The 24,492-nt window shown below is 44.2% G+C and overlaps 1 protein-coding gene across 1 annotated transcript in view; it reads left to right on the forward strand.

Annotated features, from left to right (window-relative positions):
• The window catches only part of MED13L (mediator complex subunit 13L), a 193,511-nt gene that overhangs the window by 147,935 nt on the left and 21,084 nt on the right, over positions 1–24,492 (forward strand). Inside the window, exons 5-16 of the mRNA XM_058036755.1 lie at positions 2,673–2,818; positions 3,942–4,136; positions 4,524–4,715; positions 8,629–8,791; positions 9,621–9,725; positions 11,973–12,701; positions 13,362–13,584; positions 14,018–14,123; positions 14,952–15,076; positions 16,236–16,335; positions 19,667–19,887; positions 22,929–23,134. Of these exons, the coding sequence (XP_057892738.1) occupies positions 2,673–2,818; positions 3,942–4,136; positions 4,524–4,715; positions 8,629–8,791; positions 9,621–9,725; positions 11,973–12,701; positions 13,362–13,584; positions 14,018–14,123; positions 14,952–15,076; positions 16,236–16,335; positions 19,667–19,887; positions 22,929–23,134 (2,511 nt within the window). The remainder of the gene's footprint in view (positions 1–2,672; positions 2,819–3,941; positions 4,137–4,523; positions 4,716–8,628; positions 8,792–9,620; positions 9,726–11,972; positions 12,702–13,361; positions 13,585–14,017; positions 14,124–14,951; positions 15,077–16,235; positions 16,336–19,666; positions 19,888–22,928; positions 23,135–24,492) is intronic.

Below are 24,492 nucleotides of genomic sequence, written 5' to 3' on the forward strand. Positions count from 1 at the left end.
GCTCACATTTGTAGCCAGAGTGATTTCTTTGGGCTGGTATTTCAGGAATGGTGTGAGCTGTGCTGCATGCAGGAGTGTCAGGGGGCTGGGAGCACATGGCAGAGTGGGACACAGCCCAAATCAAATTCTGATTTGTTACTAAAGGAAACTTACACCTGAGGACTGCAGGAAGTCCTCAGGCCTTGATCTTGATTATTTTTGGTCTTGAAAGCTGAGCTTGTGGCAGTGACTGGCACCAGAGGGAGCTTCACTTGTGTGTCAGTGCCTCTGCTCTGGCAGAGCTGTGGGGAGTCAGGGAGGGCACAGGACACAGGGCCTGGCTGGAGCTGCTCTGCTGGGCAAGAGGGGCTTGTGCCAGCAGCTCCAGCAGCTCTGGCCTGAAGGAGGAGGGCACTGCTGGACTGAGTGAGCTTTGTTGTACCCCTCTTCCCCCCATAATTTATTGTCTGTACTCTTAGTCTGGAGCTGTCTAATTCTGTAATCTCAGTTACTAATTCTGCTGTTAGGTGATTCTCACTTGAAAGTTGGTGCCTGCCCTCCAAAACCAAATGAATCTTTGACTTTCAAGCTCTGATTTGGTGTATTCCTTATCCTCACAGGGTTTATGGGTAGCTGTGAGTGTTGCATAAGATTTCACATGATTTGTTCATGCCAGAGCACTTTGCAAGACACTCGAGAGTCTTCCTGGATGGTCTCAATTTTTTCCCTTCAGTTCAATAGCAGCCAAGCAAGACCCACAGTTAAATCCTGTAGGAAGCTTGCAGAATCCAGAGTGTTTCTGTGTATATCCTAAAGACAGGAGTTAAAAAAAAACAGCTTTGCTCTCTGCTTTGGAAATGCTGACCTGCTGCATGTGAACTCTCTGCAGACATTATCCCCGCTTGATCTTACACCAGATTTCTCATGGGGTTTTTATTTATTAAAACCTTTATATTAAAAGTGTTCACGCTGTGTAAGGAAACTAATGGGCTTTGTTTAAATGATTGGTTTGCTATAATTTTGTATTTCTTGTATGTGCAGAGGTTTTTATTACATTAATTGATTTGCTTCTCTTCTTGGGGCAGGACAGAAATACCTGGAGTCTGACCCATTTTGTGCCATGTCCCGTTCCCTCCCTTCCCCCCATGTAACATAATCCATTTCCCACTTCATCACTGAGGACAGTGAAATTTCTTTCCTTTGTGAAAACTGAAACATAATGAAACCTTTTATTTACTGAATTGTTGTTACAAAGTAGTTCAGAATTGCGGATGGCAGCACCAGGGAAGTGTGGCTGTTGCCTGGCCACACTTCCCTTTTCTCAGCTGAACTTTTTCTTCTGGTCTCTTTTTGTGGTAGGATTTGAGCTTCACAGAAGAGTAACTTGGGCTACAGGATGAGAAGTTACTCTGTGGAATCATTCAGAGATTTAGAGAGATTAGAGCAGCTCCCAGTTCTAGACCATCAGTGCCTTTCTTTAAAACCCACTGGCAGCAGTAGCAGAGCAGTTGGTTGACTTGAACACTGAACTGAGATGGTTGTAATTGCCTTTGGTTTTTCCTCTTGGTGCAGGTTGTGAGAGCTGTGTGTAAAACGGGTCCTGTTAGGGCTGGCCCTGTGCCAAAGCCAACACCCATAAAACTGTGCACAGCTCTTGAACTGGACAGGGAAATCTCTGCACACTTACTGCAGCTCTGTACATTTTTAGTTGATTAAAATGAGGATTAAAACCATGAAGTGTGCTTTGTTTTCTTTTTTCTTGTGGCTTTGTAGCAAGGAATATTTAAGCAAATACTTTGCTGTGATGTGAGTCACTCTGTGGGTAGAATGAAGTGAAAACATTTTCAATACAGTTCATTTTAAGGTAAATTGGGTCAGCAGTGGCAAATCCATGGCTCACCTTAGGTTGTTGACAACTTTCTGTAATATTCATGTGCTTTTATATTTTTTAATCAAGATTCTCATTAGATGTTAGGCAAATATCTTTCCTATTCCTTTGCTTCTTTTCAGCTGGACCTCATTGTGGGGTTGTGACAGATGAGTAATGCAATGATTGACTCTCACAATTAACAGACAAATATCATGGATGTAGGTTAAGAAAAGGGATTTTTTTACCCCTTGAGTTGTTTTCAAGGGACAGCCGGGGTTGGGATATTTGGGAGGATTGGCTTGTCACTGTGTGACATCTGACCTCCAGTCAAGGTTTGAGAAAGTAAACTCCACCACTGGATGGTGAAGAAGGAGTCGATGGACAGAGGTTTTGGGAGGGATTAAAAGGCAAAACCTCCATTTTGTAGGGAAGCACATGGTAGGGAAAATCCTTTCCTCCTGGTGCTGTAACCTTTTCTCTATTCAGTCTTCTGTTGTATTTTTGATAAGGTTTAATAAACCTATCTAAATTATGAAAAGTGAGTGGCTATTTCTCACAGGGTGAACTTTGAAGAATTTCTAAAGCCCCCTAATTTTACCTCTTGAATTCTAGTTAAAATCCCATTTATTTGTAATGGAACAAGTAAGAAAACACTGTCAGTTATTTGTGTGGTGACAGATCCCTCTGTTTACATGATTCCCAGCCTGGCAATGAGCCACAGGACAGGACGGGAGGGTGTGTGCTTGGTCTCAGAGCTCACAATTTCCCTGCCGGAGCCCATTAACACCGATAAATGTTTCCTTTTGTCTCCTGTGTCCTGCAGCGAGCACTTGTCGTGTGCCTTCACGTTCTTCCTGCACGGGGAGAGCAACGTGTGCACGAGCGTGGAGATCGCCCAGCACCAGCCCATCTACCTGATCACCGAGGAGCACATCCAGATGGCCCAGAACTCCCCCTCGCCCTTCCAAGGTACCGAGCTCCCTGGGGGATGGTTCTCCAGAGCTTGCTGTCTGTTCACATTGTTGGTAACCTTCCATGCCAAACCAATCCATCATTTCAGTTTAAAAAGTCTCAGTATTTAAGAAAGTCAGTGCACACATGTGGTTTTCTGACATGGTCTCTCTGTGAATCCTATGAGGATCCAAATACTGAGCTTATCTGGTTCAGGACTGATTTTCATTCATACATTGGCAACTATTTACTGGTTTATTTTAAAAACACGGGGTGGGTGTGGAAATGTAGCAGAAACATTGAAAAACTTCAAGTATCTGTGACTATTTATTTGCCAGTGTAAGAAATTAAAATTTTACAGAATTAAGTTGACAGCTTAGTAAATTCATAATGCAGTTTTCATGTGATGCTCTAAAAAAAAAAAGAAAAACATTAAGAATTTTGAGTCATTGCATTATGCTGTCTTTACTACAGTCTGAAATTATAATTTCAAAGCAATTAAAGCAAGAAATCTTAGTAAAGTTCAACACAAAGTAAAAAAAAAAAACACCCAAAGACACATGAAATGATCATTTATAGAGATGTTAATTTATAGAAGCTTTATTGAAAACATTTTGTGTCTACATATAAAGCTTTGACAGAGGCTCAGGCACTTCAGTCATACATGTTATTTCAGTGAGCTGAATTCATGACTCAAATACAACTAAAAACGAAATTGAGTCAGAATGGAAATACCTGTTGTTAAGCAAGTCATTTTCCTTGTTTGTTGTGACTCTTGTTTATGTATTATCTATCCTTTTTAAAGCTGAGAAGTTTCAAATGTCGCCGTCCTCTCTTCTCTCCATGCGTGCTCATCCCTGAATGCTATTTCACTACACCGGGGTTGCTGGAATTTCATTCACAGTGGAAATGATGAACCCAAACTGCCACAGAGTCCTGCGTCAGCTCAGGAGGGCTCAGTGCTCTGTGGCTTTGGATTCACACCTGCACTGGGTTTTGCAGTGGCTTTCCCTGGACCCTTCAGTCCTCAGGCAGTGGAGGAGTGGCTCAGGCAGAGCTGGAGCAGCCCTGCTGTGGGAGTGTTGCTTGTTCTCCTGCAGTGCTGCTGAGTCCTTCAGGGCTGCTCTTTGTTGTGTTGCAGTGCTGGTGAGCCCTTACGGCCTGAACGGGACCCTGACGGGCCAGTCGTACAAGATGTCAGACCCTGCCACTCGGAAGCTGATGGAGGAGTGGCAGTACTTCTACCCCATGGTGCTGAAGAAAAAGGAAGGCATGAAAGAGGAGGAAGAGCTGGGATATGACAACGATTTCCCTGTGGCAGTTGAAGTCATTGTTGGTAAGTTTCAATATTCTGCCTGAAGGATTATTTTCCTCCTCATGATTTGAAAAAAAAAAAAAGTCATCTAATTAATCAGAAAGAGCCATTATAATTTTCCTATATTCTCTTGTAGCTCTCTTGACACCAGAACATCTGAGTAGTTCTGTCGCCTCAAGCTTTTGTACTCCCTGTATCCCTGATGCCATTATTCACTGGATTGAGCTGCTTGTTTCAGCTCTGTGCTGGTTACAGAGGGCTGGATGTATATTAGCATGGAAATTCTTAGCTCTTTGTATTTCAGATAATAAGTTTTGTCAAATTGACATTGAAAACAAGTGGAAGTAGCTGTGGTTGCTGGATATTATCAGGTGTGTCTAAGACTTGTGGTTTTCCATCTCTCTGCAGGGGGTGTGAGGATGGTGTATCCTTCAGCCTTTGTTCTCATCTCCCAGAGTGACATCCCAGTGTCACAGAGCTCTGCCAGTGCTGCAGGCCATATAAATGTGGGACAGCAGGGGCTTGCAAGCGTGAAGGATCCTGTCAGTACCTGTGGGATGCCCCTGACTCCCCCCACCTCTCCAGAGCAGGCTGTTATGGGTAAGCAGTGGGCTGGGGAGATGGGCTCACACTCTGGGTTTTGCTTAGCTCCTGGGGAGTGCACGTGTGAGCAGGGGCAGGGTAAAGGCAGGCAGGGGAGGAGGGCTGGGGGGGACTTTGTAGGTCTGTAGTAAAGGGAAGCCAGTGCTGTGAACACCCCTTTACACAAAACAGGGTGAATTCAGTTCAGCTCCATTTCCTGTAGGTACATCTTGTGCAGTGCTGCAAAGCAACACAAACCTCTCACCGCTGGGCAACCTTCTGCTTGAACTCGGAGATTTTTTTAACCTGTTGGGCAGCACTTGCTAAAATTCACAGAGCAATAGAAGTGTCAAAGACACAAGGACCCTCCAAGTTTTTGTGAGACTGTGCAGCCAGGTGGGGCTAAAGAATCCTTGTTATGCCCTCATTGAGGAGCTCCCAAGCTTAGCCTTTATGAGACAGTTCTGTCACATCAACAGGGTCAGTCCTGGCATAACAGAGCCATTGAGGTTGGAACTCTAAGATCATCAAGTCTAACCTTTGAACCTTGATGCAAAGGCAAAGAAAACATGTCTGGATTATTTGTCCATGATTAGAGCCTATAGAGGAAGACAATCAAAGTATTTAGTATTTACTGCTAATAAGTCAGAATATGAGATGTAAATTCACTTGGAATGGTGTTTTTCAAAGGAACTGAGAGTTAAAATAAGCCAGAAGCCAATTAATGACTAACTGAAGCAAGACAATCACCATTTAAATAACAATCTCTGTTCAAGTATTGATGCATATTTTAATGTGCTATTGTATTTTTAAGATTTTCAAAACCCTTTACACTTGTACAGTATTACAAGGAGGATTCTATTTTTAAATATTCATAAACTGTATTTTCTATAAAAGTGTTCATGTTGTCCAATCTGGCAGTCACAGCTTCTGTTTGATCTCTGCTGTTGTTTGAGGGCAGCATGAATTTGTATCAGAGGGATGCCTCTCCAGCAAACAATGAAAGAATTCTTTTTTTATCAAAAACCATTTTAAAAGACCTTGAAAAACTGGAGAAATGGATTGGAAAAGCATGTTATGCAGTCCAGAATCACTAATGGGACCCAGAAACTGGATTAGTGTGAGGCACAGGAATAATACTTCAGTTCTGCCCAATACTGTTTAAAATGTGGGTTTAGTGTCACGTCCAGTATGGAGCACCTAAAGATGTGGACAAACTGACTGGAGTTCAAGAAAGTACAGTGAGAGTGAGCCTGGATTTTGCAAACAGGACCTCCAGGAAAGGATGGACAGAATTGAGGTGGTTTAGTCTAGAGAAGTGGAATTTCAAGGAGAAAAAGAATAGACTTTTATCTGCAACCAGTATGTAATGAATCTAAACTGGAGTGAAGCAAAACTAGGTTAAACAGGAGGAATAACTTGCTCTGAGGAAGGATAATGAAATGTTGGAATAAGTTGGATATTGGGAAGCTACAGAAGTTCCATTAGCAGATGGGTGATGGGTTTTGGGAGGTTTGGTGGGGGCATTTTGTAAGGTTGTTTTTAAGAAACAGATTAGTTAAATTGGTTGATCCAGCTTTAAAGCAAGAACTGGACTAGATGATCTCTTCAGTTCTCTTTTAATCACATTTTCCATGGTTGTGTCTAAAGTATGTAACAAAACAAGTTGTTACTGGAACTGGTGAGTGGCATTTTTCACCAGTGGAACCAGTCTGGACTGCAGGGGTTGTGTGGTGGCCTCTGGTGGGGGCTGCTGTGTCCTCCATTCACTGCACCATTACCTGCCAGAGGTATCTCTGTGTGTTCCAGGACTGTGCCAGGGATGTTCATGGACAAAAATTAATGTCAGTGTGTGAGAACAAAGTGGTTTTACCTGCTGTGCAGTTCTGTCTCCTGTTTTGCTGTATATTGCTGTACTGTATGCTATAAAAATATTACATAATTATAGAAAGCAATAATTAATGCATTCCAATGTAACTTGAAAGCCCTGGTAGTTCCTTGGTTATCCTCTCATGCCTCCTGTCCTTCCCTTCCCATCAGACTTATCCTTGTTTTCCTCCTGCTGTTGACACGTGATGCCTCTGTGTCCATGTGATGTTTGTCTATGTACACATTCCTTCTCCCCTTCTCCAAAGGAGGGCACATTTGCCAATTCTGAAGTTCTGACCTGTTTGCTTTTTGATTATCTGTCAAGTTCCCACTTGCTGGAGAACATTTGAATTTGAAAGCCAGTGAAGTACATGGTTAGAGGCACAAGCCTCAGTATGGCCAGGGGTTTCCGTGTTTGACTTTACGGAAAAATAAACAGGGAAGATCTAACTGGAGAAAGAAATACATAACGTGAATAATCAAAGATGCAGGGTTAGGCAGCTTGTGCACCATTTCAGAAGTTGTGTTTTGCAAATCACCTGGCAGCCAGCAGCAGGATTCCCTGTTAGCTGCAGTGCTGTGCAGCTCTGAGTCCCCTCAGCACTTCACACTTGAGGCTGCTTGGATTGCGTCAGCGGGAGGACGAAGTGTTCTGTACCCTGGTGTGACCTTGTGAAAATGCAGCAGATCCCTCCTGGCTGTTCCAGCCCAGAGCAGCGACTCCTGCCCGGGCCAGCGGACCCAAAGCTCCCTCTGCTGCTGCAGCTCGGCCTTGGCAGGATGGATGTGCTGGAGTTCAGCTAAACAGAAACACATTGCAGGGCAGGAACTTGCATCTGCTTGTACAATAGCTGGGAAAAGCTGCTGTGTCACAGGAAGGAATGGAGTGGAGAGAGTTTTCAGGCTCTCAAACATGTTGAAGTAATATCTTCATTTGTTATCTCTTTGATAACCACACAGAAAATACATACTGAGAATATCATATGCTGTGTTTATAGTGTATCTGCTGGTGATAAGCTGTTGGAAATTTCTGTAGGAGTGTAGATCTCAACTGGAAAATCTCACCAAAGCCAGTTTTGATTTTATTATTTCAGTTCAAGCATATTGTAAAGAAATGGCACAGAATCCCAGAGTGGTTTGGGTTGGAAAGGACCTCAGCCTCAATCCACCCCCTGCCATGGGCAGGGACATCTTCCACTATCCCAGACTGCTCCAAGCTCTGTCCAGCCTGGCCTTGGACACTGCCAGGGATGCAGAGGCAGCCACAGCCTCTGTGCCAGGGCCTGCCCACCCTCCCAGGGAACAATTCCTTACCAATCTGTCCCTACCCTCTGGCAGTGGGAAGCCATTCCCTGTGTCCTGTCCCTCTGTCCCTTGTCCCCCTCTCTCCTGGAGCCCCTTTAGGCACTGCAAGGGACTCTGAGCTCTCCCTGGAGCCTTTTCTTCCCCAGACTGAGCACCCCCGCTCTCCTAGCTTGTGTCTGTAGGAAAGCATCAGTGATCCATTCATTTCCTTAGTGAGGTTTAATACTGAGTCAAAAGAACTGATCCTTGCTTTGAAATATTCTACATAAATTATTATTAGTTTTCTTAATAGATGCTTTTAGGACCATCCATATTACAATAAATTTTGTCTTTAAAGCAACTCACCAAAGACTATATAAATTCAAGTTTAACATACAGGATAATAATGAAAAAGCTCTATCTTCACTATTTCTTAGTGTTTCAGTCCAGAGCTGAAGGGGCTATCTAAAGCACCTCCATTTATTAGGGAGTGTATTTTTTATAGATACACAGAGATATAGAATATACAGAATGTATCACATCACATGAGGTGCAGTACTTGCACAATTCTATTGCCCATGCCTGTGGTACAACCCAGTGCCATCTCTGTTACCTCAAAGGAAGTGTTGCTTTAAATGTGTTTGTAAGGATGCTCTGAGCATTCCCAGTGAATGTGAACATTGGTGTAGTCAGCAGCCTGCTAAGAGACTTCCAGGAAAAAATAGCAAGTGACAATATGAAGAACAGTTCTGACATTAATGCTTTATTTCTCTTGCAGGAGAAAGTGGCTGCTCTCAGAGCAGCATCAGCCACCCAGCTGTGCAGGAGGGGACAGTCAGTGTCCACAGTCCAAAGAAATCAAGCAAGATCACTCCCAAATTTCACAACCGTATTGTTCACCGTGTGTGGAAGGAATGCATCCTCAACAGGGCACAGTCCAAGTATGGCAGCAGTCCTCATGCTTTGCTTATTTCTAACACATAATATACAGCTAAAATTGTCATTGTTTGCCTTAATGTTATTCTTTACAGGGTTCCTTTGCCACCAATCAGAGCTAATGATGCCAAACATCATTATCAAAGAAAATGTATTATTAAAGAAAATTTATCCCTCTGTTCAGCTGAGAACTCCTGACAGTTCCCATTGAATTTGCAGTTGTGTACCCTAATTGTGACAGTCCTTGAGGTCACACATCCATAGATTGTGCCTTCAGCCAGGTGCTCTCAGATTTAGAGATGGCAGCTCCCATCTCCTGTTTTAGTTACTATACTGAAAGCTGGGTGACTGCAGAACACATTGTATATATTTGATATTTAGGGCTCTAAGGGGAGTATTTGTGAAGCCTTACATGAGTTGGACTAAAATTTCAATTGACAAGTGTGTATAAATTGATGTTAGTATCATAGACCTTTAGTACTGGAGATTTAAAGTGTATCATGGCATGGTGAGCCCTGAAATATTTATTCTTTCCTATATCCATGCAATTTCCTCATTTGGTATGTCAGACTAATTTCCAGAAACAGTTTAAATGGCTTTCCCCTTGTTTCTTGTACTTGGACTCCAGACAGAGTTATGTGACACAGAGCTGAGACCTTCCTCCTACATAAATCAAACTGTAAATTTAAGGAGTAGTGCAGGGATCTGCTGTCAGTTTCAAAGGTCAGGTAGAAGGAAGTAATTTATCTGAGGGGAACATACATGAATTATGTACATTTTAAAAATTTTGTTCTTCAAAAGGTGATGATTACTAAAATAATTTCTCTTCTTCAGGAGGAATCAAATTACAGCTGCAGATTTGGAGGAGGAAGTTCCTAACAATAGTGTTTCATGGGATTTTGTGGATCCAGTCCAAAGAGTCAGTTGTTCTTGTTCCAGGTGAGCTTTGAGGAGAATAAACATTTGTCATATTGTGAGGCCCCTGCTTAATTCAGGCAGAGATACATTACAGAAGGGAGTTATCTCAGCTTCAGCTGAGACACGAGGAAATTGTAATATCAAACCTGTGATCACATTTGGGGGATGAATCTGCATCTCAGCCCACTGTCACTTGCAGGAGCCAATCCAAATGGGAAAATTATGGTATTGTGGCCAGGATCACTCCAACAGTTCCCATTCATGAGGAACTCATCCTGCAGCTTTTCAGAGCTGTAACCTTTGGTTAAGTGGTTAAGGCCTGTGGTGAAGAGGGCAGGGTCTTCCTAAGTTTGTGATCATCCTGATATTTGGAGGAAAAGGGAAAACATCCCTGCAAAACACTTCATGTGTCTCTGGTTGATTGCCAAGGCACCAAACCCACACAAGAGAATATGAAACATTGGGAGCCTGGTCACCCTCTGTCACTGGATCAGAAAGAATTTACAGCTCACTCACAAACACTTTAGGAGGTTATTAAAGTTATCTGTCATCTTTGGGTGGTTAGAATTCCAGAACTCCTCACTCAGGAAAGGCAAACCATCATCACCAATATGCTTAACCATTCTTAAAACTATCAGAGAGATGTTACAGGGCTAGAAAAGCCCCCAGTTTGCAGTAAATAGTCCTGTGAAACACTTCTACTGAAATTCTTAATTCCCAAGGTCACCATCTACTTGTAAGATAGGTGATAAAAGCACCTTGACCAAAAGAAGTTATTCCTCTAGGATGCAGTTCTTTATGTAGTCAGAGGAAGGGATGAAGAGGTGGATGTTCAACCTTAGAAGATGCTTTCTGTAGCTCTTCCTCCTATTATACACATTGTTTGTATTTATATACTCAAGAATTTGGAACAGATAAGTGTTTTGTCAGAATGCCAAGTGTTTCCTGTGGAAAACTGAGGTCCAGCTTTGCCTGGAAAATGTGGGGATCACCAGTGGGCAGTGGGAGCCTGGTTCTATGGATAGGTTCAGCTGCACTTGGAATTTCACAGTCTGTTCATCCCTTCAGTGATAACTGCATCATGCTGGAATTGGTAAACACAGCAGCTGAGAAATGGAAACATTATCCTTAAAATGAAGGCAGTACCTGGTTTCAAACAGCAATAAGTTTTTTGTGTGTAGCTGCAGAACCTGAGCAGCTACTGCCATATAGAAATGGTTTTAGTCATTTCTGTGCCCATTCCATGTACTGGATAAATGTCAGGATATGATCTTAGATCTGGAGTCTCAAAGGGCTGTCTGGTACTCAGCATCAAATTCAGTCTCCTGCAGACCCAGCTTGGTGTGTGAGGAGCAAAATGTCTGAAATAATTCTCTGCAGTCAGTTAAAATATGGTGAATGATGGAGAATTAAGGCAATGAAATGTTACAAGAACATGCTTAAGGCAAATCTCCAGTTACCAGGGCATTAGCTGCACATTAGGGTGATTGCAGGCACAGGCCATCTGCTGCTGCAGGGAATCTGCAGCGTGTCCTGGGAACAGCAAAGCCCTGCAGAAAGCTGGGATAACCCCACACAGCCTGGATGCTTCCAGGGAATAGGGACAGCAAGCACAAAATGTTGTGTCTGCACCCATATACAGGGTTGGGTGTCTCCAATGTAGCCCACTTCACTTGTGATCATGTAGGTTATCTTTTTAAGTAAAAAGCACATTACATGTTTTGAAATGGGTTTTTGTTGTCCTGTTGTTCATAAAATAGGAATGGAGTGATTCATTTTGAAATGGTGTTTATTTTTAAACAGGTTTCAATGTTAAGTGCAAACACATCTTTCAATTTCTGTTTAGCTTAATAAAATCAAATAAACAGCTAAACAAAAAGCCCTGAACAACAAAAAAGACCAGTAAAAGTATGGGCAGAGTTATATCCCTGTTGTCACATCATTGGGAATCATCATCAGTATGATGAAAATACTTTTTAGCAGGACCTGAAACACTGAAATTCAATCTTGTGCTTCTCAGTCTCAAAGATACTGAATGCAAAGTGAAAAAAGCCACACGAAGCCAGTAAAAAGATTGTATGTTACTGCTTTATTTTGTTTTGAATATTTAAAAATATTTATTCAAACTTCCTGCATCAGGCAGAAATTAGAAGCCTGTTAAAAGGTCGGGAGCAGACAGGGGTTTTCTCAGGGCTGTTCTTTGGCTTTGCCTTTCCCCTGCGGCGGGTGACCCGGAGCGTGCAGTGAGTGCTTTCTCCTCTCCTGCAGGCACAAGGTGTTCAAGCAGCGCTGCGCCGGTGCCTCGGGCCGGCCCCCAACGCTGCCCCAGCCCGGCTTCCCTGTGGGGACGGCGGCGGCCTCGGCACTGCCCCCTCCTGCCTCCTCAAAGCACAAAACCACCGAGCGGCAGGACAAGGGAGAGAAACTGCAGAAAAGGCCCCTGATGCCGTTCCACCATCGGCCCTCGGTGACTGAAGAGCTCTGCATGGAGCAGGAGGCGGCCGGGCAGAAGCTGGGCCTGGCCGGGATGGAGGCCGCCCTGGAAGTCCCCAGTTCCAGGAAATACGAGAAGCCGCTCTCGCTACCTACTAGAAATGCAAGCAAGCAAATGAATATGAATCCTATGGATTCACCCCATTCCCCCACTTCCCCTCTGCCTCCCACCCTGAGCCCCCAGCCCAGAGGTCAGGAGGCAGAGAACCTGGACCCCCCTTCCGTTCCTGTGAACCCAGCACTCTACGGCAGCGGGCTGGAGCTGCAGCCACTGCCCAGCTTAGATGACAGGACAGTCGTGGTGGGACAGAGGTTACCTCTGATGGCAGAGGTCAGTGAGACAGCCTTGTACTGTGGCATAACTCAGAGCAACGAGGCCGTGGATGTGTGGAGGACCTATAGTGTCCCTTCGAGTGACGACCCTGAGTTCCGGCCGCCGGAGCTGCCGTGTGAGAGGTATGATGGCAGGATGGAGATCAACCCCGACAGCACTGCACTGAAAAGGTGAGAGAGCACTCTGAGCAGGGGAGCTGGGCAGTTCTAGTCATCACCAAACTCTTAATTTCTGCTTTTCAACTGAGAAAGGCTAAGGCTTCACCATCACAGAGAGCACCAAATAGTTAAATAGAAACACTGTAGTGCAGGATGCTTGCCTTTTCCACATCTGGCTTTCTGTTCGACACTAAAAGAACTGATCAATCTCTGTGTAACCTATTTTTGTATTTTTTGCTAACCTAAAAATTACTGTAGCATTCTGATAATGCATTTTAAAAAATGCACCAGAGAGAGTAGTTAATGAAAATGTATAGGAAAAATTAATTGAGGAAGAGTTATTGAGTTAAAAGACTATTTGGTTTAATAATTACAATGGAGTTTGCTAGGCTGAAAAGAGTTTCAGCCTGAAAAACATAGGAAGGCTTGACTTCAAAGTGTTTTCATTTATACAGTGACAAAATTGATTCTTCTTTCATTGTCCCAAAGTAGGCCTTAATACAGTAAGGTATTTAATGTTTAAATGTATCCAATACATCCTTTATTTGAGAAGGTAGTGCTTGTAACATTTCTACTTGATCATGGGGAATGGAGTGAGCTGTGTTTGTGTGACAGCTGCAGATCATGCTGGTTTTGTTTCATGTTGGCCTTACTTGTTTATTTTCACTTCAGGCTCTTAGCACAACCTAATAAACGGTTTAAAATTTTGGAAGAGCAGAAACCAGTGCAGACCTTGAACTATCTTGACCCCTTGCCTCTACTACAACCCCCTGGAGAAGGCTGGGGGGACACCAGTGATCCTTACACCTTCGAAGATGGAGACATCAAGTACAGTTTCACTGTCAATAAAAAATGCAAACTTGGGGCTGAGAAAGATCCTTTGAAAAAGAACAAGGTAAGGTGCAAATCCAGTCTTTGGCATTAATGTTCTTGTGGGATTTATCCTGTAGCACAGTGTTTGCTCTACAACTCTCTGGAAGACACAAGTCTGTTCCACAAAACAAGATCAGACATATATATATATATTTAATTTTTAAAAAAAATATTATTTTATATTATTACCTGCATGATGTTCCTTATGTATCTTATCCTTTATGGAGCTGTTTTGGTGTTTGGCTGTGCAAGCAAACATTCTAAAAGATGTTTTTTCTGGAGAATTTGAGATGGTTAATTACCTGGACTGGCTGTCAGAGGTCAATGATGTCCATGGAATCTTTTGTAAATCTTCTATTTAACTCTGACCCCTGAGTCTGCCTGGACATAGGAAAACATTTATTCTTGCATAGCTTAAATTCATAGCCATGAAATCTCTTTGATTTTTTGTATAGTCAGAAGATGGGATTGGTTCCAAGGAAATCCCCCCAGTGGGCCATTCCACACCAGTTCCTGATGGAAAAGATGCCATGTCCATTTTCAGTTCTGCTCCTAAGACTGGTGAGTTACAGCTCTAATTTGGTCTACAAAGCAAAAATACCTATATGAAATAACATGTGGAGGGAAAAATCACATCTGAACTTTTGTCTGTAACATCAGAGCTACAGACAGTCCCCAAGCTGGAAAAAACTTGATTTTCCTTGTCCTTTTTATAAAAACAATGATATCTATTTTAGAATATTAAATGAGCAGCAACAGCTCCTTCCTTGTTTCTCGGCTCACCCTGGCTGGTTGCTGCTCAGCCTGCAGGGCTCCAGCAGAGCAGAGGGCTCAGTGCTGGGGGGCAGAAGTGCTGTTGTGCTGCTGCCTGTGCTGTGTTTCCCTGCCCCTGTTGTGTTTCCCTGCCCCTGTTGTGTTTCCCTGCCCCTGTTGTGTTTTCCTGCCCATGCTGTGTTTCCCTACCCGTGCTCAGTTTCCCTGCCCGTGCTGTGTTTCCCTGGCCCTGCTGTGTTTCCCTGCCCGTGCTGTGTTTACCTGGCCGTGCTGTGTTTCCCTGCCCGTGCTGTGTTTCCCTACCCGTGCTCAGTTTCCCTGCCCGTGCTGTGTTTCCCTGCCCGTGCTGTGTTTCCCTGCCCATGCTGTGTTTCCCTACCCGTGCTCAGTTTCCCTGGCCGTGCTGTGTTTACCTGGCCGTGCTGTGTTTCCCTGCCCGTGCTGTGTTTCCCTGCCCGTGCTGTGTTTCCCTGGCCCTGTTGTGTTTCCCTGGCCCTGTTGTGTTTCCCTGCCCGTGCTCAGTTTCCCTGCCCGTGCTCAGTTTCCCTGCCCGTGCTGTGTTTCCCTGCCCGTGCTCAGTTTCCCTGACTGTTCCGTTCCTCCCTGCACCGGCAGACCCGCGGCAGGAGGGCGCTGCCGGCAGGGCCGGCTCCGGCAGCCTCACCCAGGTCACCGACCTGGCCCCGTCCCTGCACGACCTCGACAACATCTTCGACAACTCCGACGAGGATGAGCTTGGGGTGAGTCCTTGTGGGGATGAGTGTTCTGTAGGCCAAGAAACAGATTCCTAGTGGGAAAGATTATCCCTAAGAGATGGGAAAGAGAGAGTTTCCAGGTAGACGGGCTTGGATTTTAGCTAGGAAGCATTGCTGGCAAAGAGAGAGATCCTTCAGGAGATCCGTCCTCCATGGACAGGCTGTAAGGAGCTTCCACAGGGAAAGCCATGTAGCTGCTTTGTAAATATCTAGTTCTGTGTCCTAGGCTTTCATCAGAATTTTTGTTTGAGAATTATGGTGGAAAAGATCCAAGTTTTTTTAATTGGTGTTGGGTTCTTTTACCTTGTCTGAGAACCTGCCCAAAGAAAAATAAATTCAACTTCACAGGATTCCAGTAATTCTCTGAGTCATGTTACCTCATGTTCCTCCAAGCACTTCATTTCAGTGCAAAGAGAAATAGTTGCTGCATGTTAGGAAATACAGAGGGAAGTGCAGATTCATATCAGTTATGAGGGGCAGTAAATTGCCTGGGAAGGCAAAGATTTGGATAGTCACTATCTTTAAGCATAATCTAATACAACCATAATGATACAGAAGGTGGTCTTAAAGTGACTGTTAGTACATAACAGTGTTTAAAAGTCTTGTGCCTCGTTCTTGACAGGACTTTAGAAGTGCACTAATTTCCTTACTATGGTTCCACACAAACTGCACTTCAAATGCCACAGTTAATATGCAAATCTACCAGAGGGCTGTTCTGTCAAAATAAAAAATTACTTTCTTCTCTGAAGTTGACCTGGACAGCTCTAATGTTTTTCCTGTCTTAACATTTGCCTCTGTTGGACTCACTCTGTGTCATATACCCATTACTACCTTGAAGTAATCCAAACATGGAATTAAATAGGGCAGCCACATGCATTTCAAGCCCAGGGCTTGCGATAACATTTTGAAAATAATTTGTATGTGTTTAGAACTATAAAAATGCATAGTTATATGAATGCATCAGTTTATGGGGGGATATATAGACAGGCAAATATTTCTTTTTGTTTTTAGTGTTGAAAGAGGAGAAAAAATCCAGACTCCTTGTGGGCAGCGGGTGGGGGAGTAGAAAAGCAGCCGTGGTGTTTGCTGTGCAGTGCCAGCGAGAGGTGTCAGGCTGTGCTGACTGCAGTGTTTGCTGTTGCAGGCCGTGTCCCCAGCCCTGCGCTCCTCCAAGCTGCCGGCAGCGGGCTCCGAGGAGCGGCCGGTGGGCAAGGACGGCCGGACCGCGGTTCCTTATCCTCCCAGTGAGTACCGAGCTCCTCTGCTCACACCCCTGGCTCAGTGCGCTGCCTTGTGGGGACGCTGGGCCACTGCACAGCCCTGCAGGGGCTCTGAGCTCACTGAGGGTGCTCCTGTGCTGCAATTGCCATTTTTATATGAGGCAGTGGTAATACAGACATGGATTTTGAATAAGCCTACTGATATGTGAAGTACTCTTCTGTTGACATTGTTGTCTTAGTCTGGAACTATGGGAGGGATTTGTTACAAATCTTCCTTTGGAAGCTTTTCCTTCTCTTCTCTGCTCACTGTTGGGCACTTCAACCATTACCAAATCCCTCTTTAAGTATAAATCCTTCTACTTAACAAGATCGAAGAATTTAAAACCATGGCCATGATGGTGCAGCCTGTCTTGGAAGAAAATTGCATTGAACATTTGACAAATTAAAACTAAAATCACCTTCAGGGTTTAATCTGGATCTGGAAGTGCATGATTAAAATCAAAGTGCTGGGTTCTAATTGGAGGTGTGGTGTAGACCTTTTATAGGTGATTGTGCTAGTGATGCTTGTGCAGGCTGTGCACATGGACAAGGGAGGTTATGGGAGTGCAGGAAACTTCTGAAATTGTATGAAATAAGATTTTTTTTTCTAAGGACTGTGCCAACAGCTGTTGGGAATAGTAACTCGTGCTCTGAGGTTTGAGGGCTTTGCTGCATTTCTCGCACCCGACAGGAGAGGGCAGCTGGGGGGCCCGGGCTCTGCTCCCAGGGAACAGGGACAGGAGGAGAGGGAATGGCCTCAGGTGTGCCAGGGGAGGCTCAGGTTGGATATTGGGAAAATTCCTTCACTGGAAGGGTTGTAAAGCCCTGGCACAGCTGCCCAGGGCAGTGCTGCAGTCCCCATCTGTGGAGGGATTTACCAGCCCTGTGGATGTGGCACTTGGGGACATGGGTCAGTGGGGCCTTGGCAGTGCTGGGAGTGGTTGGAGGCGATGATCTCAGAGGGCTTTTCTGACCTGAACAGGTCTCTGATTCTATTGGTGTACGTGGCATTTCTCTTGAGATGAAGGGGAAGTGTGTCTGTGTTTGTGGGACAGGAGGAAGGTGAGAATTTTTGGTACAATAGTAACAAATCAAATTACAAATTACTTTGTGGTGAGAAGGAAAGAGTGTTTGATTTCTGTGGCCACTATAAGCAGAAATCCAATCTCTCTGCAAATCATTCTTTAATACCTTCTCATTAACTTCAGCTGGTAATGAGAACAAATTGAGGTGAAGAAAAAAACCAGTCTGAAGGAGATGAGTCAGAGTTTTATGGACCCATAAAAGCTGTGCTGATTTACTCAAATGTAGAAGTCTGAAGTATACAGAGATTGGATTTTGACAGGTTTAGTTGATCCATAGCTTTTTAAAATATGCAAAGCTTTTTCAAGCATGACACACATGAAAATGAATGATGATAGTTGCCTGTTGCTGTAGGGTTGGGGGATTTTTTGTAATTAAACTTTTTTATGAATCTGCACTGCAGAATTTTGCTAAGTGGAGTGAGCTGGAGGTGAGAAAATGATGTAGTGTGAAGTTAAACAGATACACTCCACTTGTAGCCGTGGCCTTGCCACCAGCTGTGGAGGCACAGCAGTGTCTGTGGGGAGCTGAAGTGCCTTGTACAGCATCATAAATCCCTACTGGCCACCCTTCATTTTCACCTTCCTCCCTGTCCCCTTCCAGTGCCTAAAGCACCTCTCTCTGCTGAGAAACAGAGGGAGCCAATCCAGCTGCCAGCCTGAACTTTGTATTCCATACTAATATTGGTGGAAAAGAGTTTCTTCCGTTCTGCTGAACTTTTTTTCAGCTTTAATTTATCCTGTATCAGGACAAGACTAAGGGCTTTTAAATTCAGATACTGAAAGAGTGGGGGAAAAAGAATATGGACACAGTGGGAATAATTCATAGCCCATTGTTTACTCTGCTGCTCCAGATCTTGAAGGACTGGGTTCAGCTGGGACAGCTATCACCGACAGAACTGCATTTTGAGAGAACTGCCCCTATTTGAGTGTTATCCATTTGTCTAAAGAGTTCAGTAGCCTGGCTGTGTCATCTCTGAGCACAAAAGCATCCCATGCAGGGCTGGCTCTGTTAAGGTAGAGTGGAGACACATCCTGAGGCTGCAGCATCCTACACAAATGTACTGTTAGTGCAGGTATTCACAGTCCATAGATAATTCTAATCCCATCTCTTATTTCTGCCTTTTTCTGTTCGTTTTTGAGAAGAGTACTTCTCCTTACCTGTTTGGATTTCTACAACACAGTGTTGATCAGTCAGAAACCCATGTGTATTAATTTATGAATTTTCCATAATCTTTAGGCTGCAGATGCTACTAAGAGTGTCCTTGTGTCCCATCAGCTTGGGTATGGAAATGGGATTGGGCATTAAATCTGTCCAAAAAAGTATCTAAGAGGAGACACTTGTGGGAATTCACCCTCCTCTAATTACAGTGATTAACCACTTATGGTTTTGTCCAGAGAGGATCTGTCCTAATTTAAGTCAGGAAAAGAGACCATTTATGCTGAATGTGACACAAAATAAATATGGAAGCTGTAGTTGGGAGGAGAACATGCAAGACTTTGCTATGATTTGTGTTTGATTGCATTACACTGTATAGAGTATCTCTGTTGGGGTTGGTTCTGCTTAAAGAAGAAAAATAGACAGTGGATTATTCCATTGTGTTCATTTCCTGAGAAGTCATTTAGGGATCTTTCTGGCTTAATGTCTTGTGATGGAAAATGATAATTTTGTGGCTTCTCTGGCACTGGAACTTCGGGATGCCTGGAAGTCTGCCCCTGGGCAGAGCTGCCTGTGTTTGTGGCAGGATTTGTGTTGCCATAGACCAGACAAGGCTACAGTGACTGAGTGGAGAAATCCAGCTCAGGACACATGAATTCCAAAGGCCTCCTGGTTTAGGGCTAGGTCAGCTCTGGCAAAGGGAGGAAACTCCTCTGTGGCTTCTTAGAAACAGTCCCTGGGGTGAGCTTGGTGTTAATGCCAATTCAGCTCTCCAGTTATGAAGGATTTATTAGTTGCTGGTAAACTCTGCATTTGTTTGTCCATCTACCAGGTTGTTGATTCTGCTGAACAATAACCTTGCAGAGTATCCCCAGGAATTTGGGGAATTTATCCCTAGGAGTTAACTTTTGGCCTACACTTTACACTGCTGTCAGAACCTCAGTAAGTCTGGAGAAGCTTTGCTAGTTTTTAACTAATGAAATAAAAGCTAGCATTGAATTGTCTCTTCTGTTTTATTGAATTTCCTTGAGAATTTGTATTTGAATGATTAACTGTGTTATTTCATCCTCTTCAGCTGTGGCAGATCTCCAAAGGATGTTCCCAACACCACCCTCTTTAGAACAGCACCCTGCCTTCTCCCCAGTGATGAATTACAAAGATGGAATAAGTTCAGAGACTGTGACTGCCTTGGGAATGATGGAGAGTCCTATGGTTAACATGGTTCCAACACAGCTGGCTGAGTTTAAAATGGAGGTGGAGGATGGATTAGGTAGCCCTAAACCTGAAGAAATTAAGGTAACATGCCAGAAATGTGGGATTTTTACAAAGTCCTCTATGCACACTTTGAGTTTTATAACCAAGTCACATGTAGTGTGTGTAGCAACTAACAAATGTGAGCTGGACCTGTGTAAAGAACCTGTTAGCCTGGAGCTGGAAAAATATTCTTTTCTGGTAGAAGAGCTTTTTAATTGTTTCTCTGATTTTAACTGTAGACATTTTGTAATTTTATGTTTGTAGTGGTTCTGGGTGTTCTCAGGAAACAAACAGTATTGTCTGTGAAATGAGCCCTGTGCCTAACAGAAAGAATGTCCATGTGTGGAAAACCCCACACTTGTGGCTAAGTAGCTGTTAAATGATGTATTTCTTTAGATAATTTCTCTGTGGCACCTTTGCTGTGCCCCCCCTCCCTGCTGCCAGGTTGGCACACTGTGGGATAAAGTGGTGCATGTAGAAAGGCTGCCTTTATCTCTCTGAAATGTTCCTTTTTTGGTTAGGGTTGAAACTCTCTGAGAAAGCCCAGGGGTTGAACTTGCTCTGTTTCTTCTTCAGCTGATGTTACTTCACAAGTTTTAAGGCCAGATGGGACCATTCTTATCTGACTTTCTGTATAACACAGGTCAGGTAATGTCACCTAGTTCCTCCTCTCTCGAGTCCTGTAGTGTCTCAGTAAAGAGCTGTTTGTAGCTGGGGACTCTGGGTTCCTGTGACATCCCAGTGTGGCCATTTCTCCATAGCATCCCATGGAGGGACCCAGCATCAGCACTGATTATGCATTGGTTGTGTCATTGTTCCATCACAGGGTAAGAGCAGGGCACAAATCATTCTGCCTGTGTGTCCTGCATTACTGAACTTCTGGGGCTGCCTTTTGCCACCTTTGTCAGAGGTACTGTTGCCATATTTCCATGCATACAGCCTGAGGGGTTTTTTTTAAGTAAAAAAATGCACTTTTTGTGTGGAAATGCACAGCATGTTGTTTTATAGCAAGCTGCTCTCTACACAGGGAATAAAAAGGGAGATGCCCACTTTAACTCTGGTTTCTTGGTTGTCCCCAGCCTTTGATTGTATAGCCTAATTCTTCTCCTTCAGACCCACTTGTCCCTCCTGTGCCACAGCCTTCCTTCTATTTCAGCAGCTGTCTCTGTCCCCAGCACCATCTCCTTCCCTCTCCTTTGTGCCCAGTTGGAATTGATTGAGGGCTGGTTTTTAGGGGTCTGCATTGCTGAGCCAGGGACACACTTGCAGCTGCATGGACAAGAAGTGGCTGTGTGTTGGTGTGAGGGTACTGATGGATGCCTCTGTTCAGTGTCAATGATGTGCTCAGCTGCCAGCCAGGACATTTTCCTGCCAGCAGGAATAGCATCCCTCAGGCAGACTGCAAGGGAGGCTGTGGCAAGTCCCACAGGGTGACTTCTTCACAGGAGCTTTCAGTTTTGTCCCTGGGAGAGAAGGGAGTCCCTGTCCCTGCCAGGGAGCAGCACAGTGTGTGGGACAGCACTCCAGGGTTGTGCTGCCATGTTTTGGTGCCAGTCCAGGGTGTCCAGTCAGACCCCAGAATTCCCAGCTCATTCCCCTGCCAAGGGCTGAGCTCTGGGGAGCTTGTCCCAGCACTTCTGTGGAGAAAGGGACTTTGCAGATGTGGGAGGGAATTCCCAGTGTCCCTCCTGATGGCAGAAGCCAGCTGGACATCAGGACATGGTGCAAGTCTGCTTTGGTACTGCCAGATCTCTCCTCCCTCCCTGAGCTCTCACTTGGAGGCACACTGGGCACCTTCTCAGTGTGTGCTCCAGGACAGTCTCCATTGCCCATCTTAAGCTGGTGCATCCACAAGTTGTTATGCCACTACAAGGGTTTGAAATAAGTTTTTTTAATAAAGTTTGTAAGACTTTGCCTTGCCACAGACCTTGCTGGTTTTTCTCTTCTGCATGTGCAGTAAATTGTTTATTCAAGAATAGGAAAACTTGGGCCTGGGAAAAAGAAAAGTCTGTCTTGGAATTTGTTGAGCTGAAGGTTTTGGAGTGGGAGCAGATTTCAGGGCGTCACTGATACCAAAGATATTTTAATCTCCCTCACAGCCATTACAGGAGTATTAAAATACTTCAGTTTTGCCTGAGAACATTTCCAACAGCACAACTGACTTGCTTCTGTGTGTGTCACACCTGCTCATACACACCAGTGGGGGAAACAACACTAAACCCATTGCTGATCATCCTGAGAACATGGAAGCAGATTCCTTGTGCTGAGCATTCAGCAGCTGGAGATAGAAATCCACACATTCCTCATCCCTCAATGCTTGACAAGGTGCAAGGGAAAGAATGCAAAGCTCTAATGAGATGTTAAATACTGAGACTGCTGTTACTGTTTTCATGCTGATTTTTACTTTGCAGTAGTGCCTCAAGAGGACTAATTCTGTTCTCCTGAAAGAGCTGGAATAGCTCTAGAAACTCTGGCTGAAGTTCTTGTCATCACTCTCTGCAAGCAAATGTGACAGCCACTGCAAGCCCAGCTGGGCTGAACTTCATTGATAGTTGATACTGTGTTTGCTGGATTGTTTAGATATATGGATTTAACACTCCATGGAATGATTGACAAAGTTATTGCCAAAGTGATGTGAACCCCCACAGTGGGGGTTATTTAGAGGCTGCCTCAAGGCACCTCAGGGTTCCTCACACTGAGACAGCCTCTCCTCACTGTCAGTACAGAAGTCTTGCAAAGATCAACCTTTTAAGTGCCTAAATGAGGTGCTAAAAGTTAGGTAGTGTGAAATTTTCATAGTGCACTACTCATGTTTCAGGCACAGCTTGTCTGAAATGAGCCTGATGCAATTGTGAAACCTCCTGCCATAAAGCTGTGCAGCATCTCAGGATAACAGGGAGCCTCAGCTGAGTTTCCTTGAAGGAACTACTCTTGAATACCTTGTAGAAGGAATAAATATAGTTCATTTTGGGGGAAAGAGGTAATTGTGGAGGGTTCAAACAGTACAATAGATTTTAATTTTAAGAAATATCTAAAGAGCAGCCTGACCACATTGTTGTAACCAAGGTCACTTGGTGTTACAGGATTTTTCGTATGTGCACAAAGTTCCATCATTTCAACCTTTCGTGGGCTCTTCACTGTTTGCTCCACTGAAGATCCTGCCCAGCCAGTGCCTCCTACCTCTGAAGATTCCAGATGCCTGCATCTTCAGGCCTTCTTGGGCTGTCCCTCCAAAAATTGAACAACTTCCATTGCCACCTGCAGCCACTTTCATCAGAGATGGCTACAAGTAAGTACAGCCTTGGAGGAAATGGGGCTGTCAAGCCCATGCCTAAAGCTGGGTAACTAAAATGGTTGTTTGTATTGACAGTGCTTTAGCCTGCAAATGTATTTTAAACCTTTTAGGTTTGTCACTGACTGAGATCAAAACAGTTCTGAGAGCAGGAACATTTAACCCTGGCTTTGGCAGTCAGGGGTGTTACAGTGTGTGTCCACTCAGTGCTTTTAAAAGAACAGGAACATGCAGTGCCTGAGTTAATGGTAATTTCTGATACAGGGAAATAATTGTAATTCAGCTGAAACCACAAGTGTTGGGGAACAAAATGAATGCACTGAACCCATCACATCTTTGCTGTCCCATTTCCATGTCCAGCCTCGAGCCAGGCTCCCTTCTGTCACTTTGAGCTGCAGCTGGTGATCTCTGGTCCTGGTGATTCCATTTGCCATTCTGAAGGCTCTGGAAATGTTGAGTGGGGCTGTGGGGAGCTGCTGATCAGACAGATATTGGTCCATTCCTGTCCTGTCCCACCCTTCCTGATACCAAAAGAGGAGAGTGCTGTGACCTGCAGGGAACCACTGACATTCATTTTCAAAGCTTGGATTCCTCACTCAGTTCTCAGAAATCAGCAATGTTTATGGACGAAATTCATTGCTGGAGGTTTTGAAAGCTAGCAAGAATTGCACCATTAAATTAATAAAACCTCTTAAAAAGCATAGTAATAGTACAAAGGTCTCCTGCTGCACTACTTTACTTCTAGAGGAAGCAGTGTGTGTCTTTAAATCAGTCCTTTTGCAGCCCCAAAGGGTCCTTCAGTGTTCTCAAAAGAATTGCAAAGAAGAAATTGTAAACCCTTGATATAGTGCCTAGGGAGCAATTTAATTCTCAGGTTTTTTCATAATAGTAACTGATGCACCGGGCCTGAGCTGGTTATTAATTTCAGGTATTTGTTGGGGGAAAAAAACCCTTTCATTTTCAATCTAATCCAATTAGAGTGAGGATTATTACTGCAGGCTTCCGACAGAGTGGTGATTGCCAATCAGGGTTTCTAGGTCACCTTTTCTTATTAGTCTGAGGCACACACTCTGCTGCAGCTCCACAACTCCTTCAGACCCTGCTTCATTATTTTCCCCTCTCCTGCTCTGAGTTGGACACACATCAGTTCAAGGTAATAAAGTGGCTGTAAGGAAAGAGGTCTTCAGTGTTTTCCTTTTCAAGTCATTAATGATATGTGGGCATTCAAATGCTAGTTCTTTCCAATGACACACAAAATACACTGTGAGGACAAATATGGAAAAATCCTGTTTCCCCTTCCTTATCCAGAGACTCATCAAGATCTTACACTCTTTCCTTGTTCTCATACGTAATTA

The sequence above is a fragment of the Melospiza georgiana genome, chromosome 18 (assembly GCF_028018845.1).
Source record: "Melospiza georgiana isolate bMelGeo1 chromosome 18, bMelGeo1.pri, whole genome shotgun sequence".
NCBI lineage: Eukaryota > Metazoa > Chordata > Aves > Passeriformes > Passerellidae > Melospiza > Melospiza georgiana.